Below are 9877 nucleotides of genomic sequence, written 5' to 3' on the forward strand. Positions count from 1 at the left end.
GAGGGGAAAAGTGGGGCGCTTAGAACCATGAGGCAGATGAAATGGGATTCACCACAGCAAGGGCAAGGGTGGCAAATGGAAGGATGAATTTGGGAATTGGGTGTTGAGTTTCAACAGCAACATCGGCTGTTTGGACATATAATAATAGATGCTCAATTGATATTTGCAGATTAATTTCTGTCACCACCCACCACAGCCAATTCACAACCTCTTGCTTGGTCATCACAGATTACGATGCCATAACTGCTAAGCCTTTATACTAAACCCTCTTCTCTACCCATTCCCAACTCACTAGCAGCATAAGAAAAACCCTTTTTTATCCAAAAATCTCATCAAAGATTAAATAATATAAAGCAAAAAGAATAATAATTCCACAGATTATTTTCCAAAGCCTCCCAGCCATCTGCCTACCTAATTTAAGTTTTTTAATAAACTCAAAACTGAAAATGACGAAAATTTAGACTTCAAAAGTAGAAATTTGAAAAGAAAAAAGTAAAAAAAAAAAATTACTCTCTTGTTTCCCCCTACTTTTTTGGTGATAAAAAGCAAGAAACTAATCTTCAAAACCCTTAACTTTCACCTTCATAGCGAGCAGCAGCAACTCTTTGTCCCCCATTTTGATAAACTTTCCTATTAGCTTCTCCGTTTCGCCCCGCATTGCCCCAAGCTTGACCTGAGAACTCATTCCTTTCATTTCTTCTAAAGTTACGGCTGCCACTGAAGTTCCCACGGCCTCTGAAGTTGTCATTTCGGTAGCCATTTTCGTCTCTATAACCACCAAACCCTGGTTTCCCACCACTGCTGGGTCCTGCAAATTATTTAAAACAAACATAATTTATGCACTTTCCACTTGCCTCTTATGCTATGCTATAAACAACTTTATGATAACAACATTTTCCCTTCATGCCATGAAGAGAACATCAACATATAAGTTGAAGAAGATATGTTAACGTGCCTCGCTTTTCTTCGATATTGGCCTGCCTGTTGCCAATTGTAATAGGAGAAGCCTGCATTGATGGGAATTGAAAATTTTAGACAGACATACCATCGTGCCATCATGCAACACGAAATCAACATCAATCTAATTATAAATGTGAGATGCGAGAAATTTATGAAATAAAAACTACGAGAGGAGGACTGGCACTACCGTAACAGCACTTTGCACTGAAGTAGCAGACTCGAACTCCACAAACCCAAAGCAGTTTTTGTTGTCCTGAAGACATGAACCAAGTGAAGGTTGTAAATGTTGTGCAAACAAGCATTCGAAACATTGATCAATTCCAAAACAGACGTAAAGAACAAACCTTAAAGCTTCTGACTTGGATGCCATTGGGTTTAATTGGTCCAAATTTTTGGAAAACCTCCTCCAGCATTTCCTCAGTTGCGCTCATAGGCAAGTTAGCGACAAATATCGAAGTATTCTTACCTGAAACAAGTTGAAATGAGGAATATGGATGAAAAAATTATGCAACATTAACATTTTTGAAGCACTGGATACTAATGAATTTGAAGAACAATAAACAAAAACCTGAAGATTCATTGCTCTTTTCTGAGGTATTGTAGCTTTTAGGAGCAGATTCTTCAGGTATTGCAGCTTTGCGAGACTGCTCCACAGGTTTAGGTTTCGGAGCCGGAGCTCTCACAATAAATGGAGCAGAATTCTTTGTCAATGCATGTACCTGAAACAAGTATTTAAAAAGGAAAAGCATTATTTTTCCCATTTAAAATAAGTGGTTTTCTAAATGCTGGTAAGGATATATGAACTCACAACTGATAGATATGACTTCTTCGGAGCATCATCCTGAATTACAGGGGCCGAAGTCTGGTTCACAGGATGAGAATCTTTCTGACTTTTCTCTGTTGGAGGCGGTAGCTGCTCAGAAACAACCCCACTCTCTGGAACAGTATGCTTTCCATTGTCCAATGGAGGACTGACTTCTTTAACATTGTTATCATCGTTGTCCGAAGGAAAAGTACTGTGATTTGCTACAGCATTCTTCAGCACAGGAGTTACCTCTGCAATCAAGCATTTTAAATTAAACATTCTCCCCTAAAAGAATGAAAATCAGTAAGTAAACATATGCACAAACCATAAAACTCACCGGTATCTTGAGACAAATCAGCTTGACTACCCTCATCAATATCATTATATGCCACGTCCACTGGCTCTTTGTCATCAACATACCTAAAAACATCATTCAAGACATAATATCCACCCTCTTGTGGAGCAAGAAAGAATGACTGTGTAAACTTCCTCCTCACATCATCTTTTCCGATCAAAGAGCCAGTAACCAAAACAATCACACCGTTTGCTAATGAGAACTGGGCATCAGCAAAAGAAATCTCGGCCTTATAACTCTGGTAGTCCAATGAGAGAATCAATTCATTTATCTCCTGTTATGAGCATTACAGAAAACATTGTAAATTGCCATAACACGAACAAAATAAAATTCAATCATTCCCGTTGCATTGTCTGCAAAAGAGAAACTTACTTTCAGGGTAGTCACGGACTTCATCGCACCATCGGTACCAGGGCGGCTTAACACGCTCAAGTCAAGATAAAATTTATAAGCATGTGAAGGGTCATTGTGAAGAACAGTGTAGTACTGTTTGACAAAGGCATTCCCAATCCCTTGTGGATCGGAAGCCAATGGATCCGATTGCATTGTCATCTACAAACAATAAAACACTTAACGATAAAAGTTGTTATAAGCACAAAAACATGTAAGGACCCAACATAATGTAAAAGTTTAAGGAAATACTTCCCAATGAAAATTGAAAAGCAGAGAACAATATCCAAAATATTTACGTTATACCATTGAGAAAAAAACAAATCAAAACTGCGAAAACCCTAAAGACGATGCCTTTTTCAGGTAAGTTAAACCATTATACTAGTATGAATCCAATCGGTTAAAGAAAACTGATTCATTAGTTATCAGAAATAAATCTGCATTGTAACTAAAAAATAAGATCTATTCAACAATTTAATAATGGATAATCCACTATTACTATATCCGGTCATAGGGAAAAAATTTTCATAATTGAGGCTATGATTATAATTCCAAGAAACAAAACCAACAGAAATCAATAACAGCGACAACATTATACCGATTGATGTTAAACCCAGATCGGAAAACATTTAATTTCATTAAATTGTGCCATCAAAAATCATATAAAATAGAAAAGAAAAATGGGATTACCTAGAAAAGAGAAAACAGTGCCTGGCGGCACCGTGGAGAATCGAAAGGTGAAAAATAAAAAAGGAAGTAACCTAAATTTCACCTCATTATTTGAGAGAGAGATATATATAGGGTGAAATTCTCGAATCCTTACTGGATTTTTTTTAAAATTTATTTTTAAAAAATTAGAGATGTTTACTTTTGGTCTCGTCGATGATTTTGTGGACCAACTGATTTGATTGGCGGTCGTGATCAAATTATGATTGATGAATGTGTTAGAGCGTTAGCTTCAACGGTTTTGATTTGATTATATAGATGGAATGCGAAAGGGGTTTGGTGGCAAGCTGAAGTTGGAAACTGGCTTCTATAGTAGGTGAGACAAATTTGACAATTTAAACTTGGTTTAATTTGAAATTAATCAGTTCCTCTATTTCTATAATATTATAACAAAATTTAAATTAATAACATCGTTAATTATTTATTACTAAAGTGATTATGTGCAACTGTTTTTATTTACTGTTATTATGTCACATTTGTAGAGCAATGTGAAACTACAATCTAATATTAATATATTTGATGAATTATAAATTTACATATTAATCCAACGTTTAAGGTTATTTTGAAAAATATTTTGTCATCCTTTTGCCAACAACAACTAATAATATTGTCAATTTAGACTATTATTAACATTATAAAAAGAGAAGGATTACATTATGTCAAATTAAGTAAAATTTTAAATCTCAAACTTTATCATAGTAAAGGGACTAACATAAGAAAGGACTATCAGGAGACTGCGATGGCTATTAGTTTTTTAACTATATGTATTGTGGAGAAAATGCCTAAAATCCAGGCTAGCATTAGGTTGTGATCAGTGAAGGGTGAATTATTTGGTGACACGTAAGCAGAGGAGCGTAATGCACCGCCACTCCATTATAGTTAAGATGAGATGATGGTCCAATTAAAAGCGTTGTTTGACTTCAAATTGAGGTTTTGCATTGAAAACCATGTGGGGTTCGCAATCAAACATTCTCGTGTTTTCTAGAAATTTAGTGCTTGCAAACTCTCCGAGTTAAATTCTATATTTTGTGAACTTGTGTTGTGTTTCCAAATGTTATCATTCCAATTAAAATATCATATATATTTAAGGAAAAAAAAAAACAAAGCTTATGTGATATAGTTTATATATATATATAGTGACTTGTCACATTAATATAATGACAGTTATAGTTAATAGGGTCCATAAAAAATTTATAAGTACAGATTTTCATATTGAAACAGAAAAATTCAGCCAAAGATAATATTATAATATTTATTAAAATAAATGATAAAATATGATGAGAACTGTAGTTAATAGATTTCTTTAAAAAATATTATAGGTTACCATAAGTACATATTTTAGGATTCAAAGATAATTAAATATTTCAATATTTATTAAAATAAATGCTAAAAATAGAAAAATCTGCTCAAGATAATTAGCGATTACACATATGCTTTAAGATTTTATTCTGTAATATTTACTTGAGTTACATTCATTATCTAAAGGAAATCAAAGATAGATATAATATCTTAAAATGAATATTAACAATGTTAATATTAAAACTAAATAATTTAACAATATATATGAAATAAATAGCCTTTAAAAATCACAAATAATATTATTTAAATTAATATTAATATTCAAATTATGATGATTTTGTATCACTACAGCAAAACTGACTTTTAGCAGAGTTTTTCAAGCGCCACAAAAACGCCGCTATAGAAAACGCCACTAAAATTTGCGGCGTTTATCCAAAAAAACGCCGCTAAATCATAAAATTTAAAAAAATAATAAAATATTAAAAAAATTATGAAAAATATAAAAAAATTTAAAATTCATTATCAAAATATTGAGAAGAAGAATAATATCTATAATATAAATATATATCCAACCAAATAGAAAGTTTATCAATAACAGTCAAACAAAATACCGCACTTATCATACTACACCAGAAATCTAACAAAATACAAAAAGAACAAAATAATGATAGAATGCACACTTTAAGATCAGCAATTAGCTCAAACAAGTCGTCACTATGCATGAATTCAGCTAATCCTGAACCATGCATCCAACAAAAACTCAAACCTGAGAAAAAAGAAACAAAAGTTAATGAATGACACATATAACGTCAAATTAATAATAAAATATGCAATTAACAAGTCAATATTAACGCCACATATAACATCAAATTGCACAACTTAATATACTCAATACATTAGCATAAATAACATCACATTGAACAATGAATTTAACACATTCGAATAGACCAATTTTAAGCTCACTAATGGTTAATTTAGCATGTGAACAGCATATAAATGTTTTGCATTTACAGCATAGTTTAATCAACTTCAAGCAGGAAATTAAATGCTGCAAATTTCCAGCATTCAAAATCATATATGGACAGCATTCAACTTCAAGCAGGAAACAATAATTAAAACTACCATTTTTTTCAGACACCTATTTTTTTCTTAGTTTAGATTCTCTTATTTAGTAAATCATAATAAACAGCATAAAACAACTAAAAATAACTCACAGACCACATCAATAAATTTCAAACACATATATTCTAGGATTCAATTATTCAAAGATTTGCAAGAAAATGTTGTTAAATCAAAGGGAAATAAACAATCGAAAAAAAAATAAAACACATAACAGGCAATGAACTATAAAAAAAATGACAACATCCAAAGATTTAAAAAAGACAAATATAAAAAGTGTTTCATAAGGCTGAACACCGAAAAGTATAACAAAAACACTAAAAAAAAGAAAAAAGAAGCATAAATCTGATGGATTATAGAATGAGTTATGCTTTGTGGATAAGTGATCTTCAAAACCAAACCAAAAATAATTTTAATTGATTAAAAAATATATGCACTTAAATAGATTTGATTGTTTTATTTTATTAATAAAGTCAATATTATCTGGTTTATTTCATATTTATTGTTATTTAAAAAATTATATAATATTTATAAATATTAAATATAAAATATTAATCAATAATATAAAATACTTTTTAATAAGCCTTGCAAATACAATCTATCACTAAACAATTTCAAAATGAACAAGTAAAAAAGTATTCCATAAATTAAACAATAAGATCATCCCATACTATCCATAATTCAAAAATTGAAAAATATACCTTAAATCCTTCTACTATTAAAAATTTAGAATTTAGTCCATATATTTTCCGAATTCAAAATTTAAGTCCAACTATTAACGTTGTTTTAAAATCTAAAAATAGATAAACTAAATTCTTGAAAATAAAAGTATAGGAGTAAATTTCAAAATTTAAAAGCGTGCATGGACTTATGACATATTTTAATCTTCTACAAATCCAAAATAAAGAATAAAATATTTAACTTTAAATCTAAAATTATATTTTAAAATTCATTTTTTATCTACCGATATACCATACTTCGGTCGGTAAAGGCGAAATCAATCGGTAAGCACTCATATAATTAGTACCAACTGTATTTTATACCGGAATAACATTGACTACATTAAAAAATTCTAAATAACATTGACTACATTAAAAAATTCTGAATAACATTGACTACATTAAAAAATTGCTGAAATCTAGACTCAATCTTAAGCCACGCAAATAATAGTGGCTAGTTGATTAATAAATTTGACTATTATGTAGGATGAACCCAAATAATTAAGGAGATTAAAAAAATATCATTTATGTTGTTTAATTAATAAGCATAAATTTAATATGCAAAAGGAAATGAAGACATAAGGTAAGAAATGCAGTTCCCTTTTCATGAATGTCAAGACAATGAGAGAACAATGCAGGAGATAACAAACCTGGTTGGCGTAACTGATACCCATGTTTGCCCAAGCACGCACATAGTTTGGCTTCAAATCTAGTGCCTAAAGATCCAGACATAGACCAAAAGACTAAATTCAATAGTGCTGAAAATATGGCCACCACAGGCAAAGGGAAGTTTATCATCAAATAATTTTAAATGGACAATCTCAGTAACAGAGGCTAAACAAATCAAACTGCATATGCAAGATCTGAATGCATTAAAAAAGGCATTTTGGAAGAGATGATTAAGGATATATGTAAATTGAGGAAGTGCATAATCAAATCATCTAAATCAACCAATAGCTTCAACAAATCAAATAACTAATTGCATGGAGCTGAATAGAAGAGCTAGTTTGTCTTCTAAGGTCCAACTAGGTGCAACATGTTATCTGGAGCATCTTTTTAGCAGCCTAAGGTTACAAAGATGGAGCAAGTAAATAATTCAACCCTATAAGAGAGCTATATAACACACCAATGCATCACTTTACCATTGAAAGATAAGAAAGAAGAGAAATAGAGGAAAAGATGATGCAACCCATATGAGTTTGGCACACAGAAGATTGACATGTTGGGTTATCACATGTATGGCAGAAAACAATTTGATTAACACCAGAATATAACAATAACATTTCAAAAATGTAATGTTAGGGATAAGCTTCTAGTAATCTTAAGGAAAATTATATCCTGTCACCATATGTAAAACTCTAAGTCCAAAATATAATCACTGCAGTCATGGAAATCATATGCAAAAAGACACTCTTGTAATCACAACATTCACAACATAAGCAAACTATCCCACAGTAACATTAGAGGAAGCGACTTACACTCAAACCAAGATTGCAATATCAAGGCATTGTTCCAAAAGAAAAAAACTAACCAAAAAAACAAAGAATTATACCCTAGTGTACTTACATATGCATAATACAAAGAATTAGCAAGCTCGGGTGGCGAAAGAGTACCATACTTTGTGTGATGACGTAACCATCCATACAGATACTTTAAAGCAGCAGTCTATTCCAATTCTGAACTTTTCAAACAGTATTATTTGTTTGACACTCCAAAATTTTAATCTCATCTTACTAAGAAATGTTTGCATAAATAACATATATTTTCGGAAGTCTGCGGTATTTTGTCCCGAGCAATAATCTGAACCTTTATCAAAGCAATAATATGTAGGAAAATGTTAAGTAGAGACACGAGAAGATAAATTAGGAACCCATGTATGCTTGTTTAACCAGACATTTATCCATACGCATACGTGTGAAATGTGCATAACAGTCTAAGTTGAAGCTGTCCAACATAAATAAAAACTGAAAAAGAAAAACCCAGAGAAGCATAAACACTGTGAACTTACAGTCCCAGTAGCCCAAATCCAAGCCCTGAAAGTGAGAAGTGGAGGCTTAAGCTTAAGTTCCTTCATGAAAGTGAAGGCTTGTTCCCACTCGTATTTAGCTTTTGTGACAGCTTTCTGAGCAGCCCAGATGGCATAATCCACCTAAGAACGAGATAAATAGCAAGGTTAGAAAGAAAAAAAAAGAAAAAAAGAAATACAAGTGAAGCAAATGTGAGAAAGCAAAAGCAAAAGCAAAAGAGGTAAAATAAGAGACAAAACTTGCAAGGCTTGCGTTTCAAGTTCACCGAAAGCGGCGAGTATGGAATAACTACAAGGCAAGTGCAGAAAATAAGGGTGCCATGGAGAAGCCTTTCCTTTATTGATTTCATATAACAAACAAACAGTGAATACCTACCTTGCAAATGAAAATAGGCAAATTGCTTTAGTCCAGTCGTTTTGTTTGGTTGAAACGCAGATTAAAACATATATCGAATACTGAAACACAAAAGCAAACTTGGGTAGAAGAGTGAGAAGGATGGGATTTGTGTGCAAGAGACAAAGTTTCATCTCTTGAAAGAAGAGAGTCAGTTGTGATTAAGGCAGATTTTGGAACTCTAAGAAGCAACTCTCCTTTGCTAATCGGCCGGAGAGCAGCCACACCTCTTCCTCCGGCGCCAGGGAAGCAAGAGACACCCAAACAACGGAGACGCTGCTGTTGGAGAGTTTCTTTATTGAAAAGGGCAACAGAAGGGTGAGGTTGGGGTGTTTTGAGGATACTGATTTTAGGGAAAAAATTAAGGGTTTTAGTGTCAGGTATGAGAAAAAAAAATATTTTAGAAAGGAAAGGAAAAGGATCCTGTTTAAGTTAAACAATTATGTTTTTTTTGAGGTATTTAAAAAACGCAATTAATTCTTTAAATTTCTAATTAAATTTTACTTAAAACGTATCATATTTATAAATATTTAGTGTAAATTTACTTAAACCTAATGATATTGTTTTAATTTTTTTATAAATATATACATGTTATTTTTATTTGATATTTATTAATTTTTAAATATAAACAAGTTAAATATTTTTAATTATTATTTTTTCTATTAGTCATTGAATTATATGTAAGTTGTGGATTTGGTCATTTTACTTTAATTTTGTTATTTTTAGTCATTGTAATTTTGAAATTTTGAAATTGTAGTATTAATTGAATGGTAGCTATTAAATTCATTAAGTTTTGCTATTTCTAAAATCTAATGTAACAAACATATTACTCACAAAAAGCCAGTTACGGATTTAACGATTGTCATTTGTGTCAAAATTAAAATTTCAAAATTCGAAAAGTATAGGGACCAAGAATGATCTAATTGGATAACATAAACTCAACCTACAACTTTACGCACAATACCAAGACTAATAGTAGAATTTAATCAAACATATATAATTGCTATCATTTGAGTGATCATGACTAAAATTTTAAATTTTGAAAAGAACAAAAGATAAAATTGATCGATTTAAAAATATAGGG

General features: G+C 31.4%; 1 protein-coding gene and 1 long non-coding RNA gene across 4 annotated transcripts; both read right to left on the minus strand.

The window, feature by feature from the left end:
* Window positions 1-378: 378 nt before the first annotated feature.
* Window positions 379-3479, minus strand: LOC108461113 (nuclear transport factor 2-like). Of its 2 annotated transcripts, none has more exons than XM_017760813.2 (9): window positions 3201-3479; window positions 2493-2672; window positions 2103-2394; window positions 1769-2016; window positions 1529-1679; window positions 1305-1426; window positions 1148-1213; window positions 956-1007; window positions 379-808 (listed from the first exon to the last, which is right to left on the minus strand). In XM_017760813.2, exons 2-9 carry the CDS (start codon window positions 2670-2672, stop codon window positions 570-572), a joined length of 1350 nt encoding a protein of 449 aa, XP_017616302.1. In that variant the 5' UTR covers window positions 3201-3479; the 3' UTR covers window positions 379-569. The 2 variants fall into 2 exon arrangements, with proteins under 2 accessions (XP_017616302.1, XP_017616303.1); XM_017760814.2 differs by having other exon boundaries at window positions 2493-2689.
* Window positions 3480-5065: 1586 nt separating this feature from the next.
* Window positions 5066-9214, minus strand: LOC108461453 (uncharacterized). Of its 2 annotated transcripts, XR_001867753.2 has the most exons (4): window positions 8776-9214; window positions 8382-8522; window positions 7024-7089; window positions 5066-5301 (listed from the first exon to the last, which is right to left on the minus strand). It is a non-coding gene; the product is annotated as an uncharacterized LOC108461453 (long non-coding RNA). The 2 variants fall into 2 exon arrangements; XR_008277109.1 differs by lacking the exons at window positions 8382-8522; window positions 8776-9214 and having other exon boundaries at window positions 7024-7929.
* Window positions 9215-9877: the final 663 nt, after the last annotated feature.

Source organism: Gossypium arboreum, chromosome 13 (assembly GCF_025698485.1).
Source record: "Gossypium arboreum isolate Shixiya-1 chromosome 13, ASM2569848v2, whole genome shotgun sequence".
In the NCBI taxonomy this organism is placed as follows: Eukaryota; Viridiplantae; Streptophyta; class Magnoliopsida; order Malvales; family Malvaceae; genus Gossypium; species Gossypium arboreum.

Excerpts from the sequence above, each read along its gene's own strand:
- LOC108461113 (XM_017760813.2), bottom strand. The coding sequence starts at position 2,672 with ATGACAATGCAATCGGATCCATTGGCTTCCGATCCACAAGGGATTGGG. Across the intron at positions 1,008-1,147 it reads CAGTGCAAAGTGCTGTTACG|GCTTCTCCTATTACAATTGG; the intron begins GTAGTGCCAGTC and ends CCATCAATGCAG. Across the intron at positions 809-955 it reads CAATATCGAAGAAAAGCGAG|GACCCAGCAGTGGTGGGAAA; the intron begins GCACGTTAACAT and ends AATAATTTGCAG.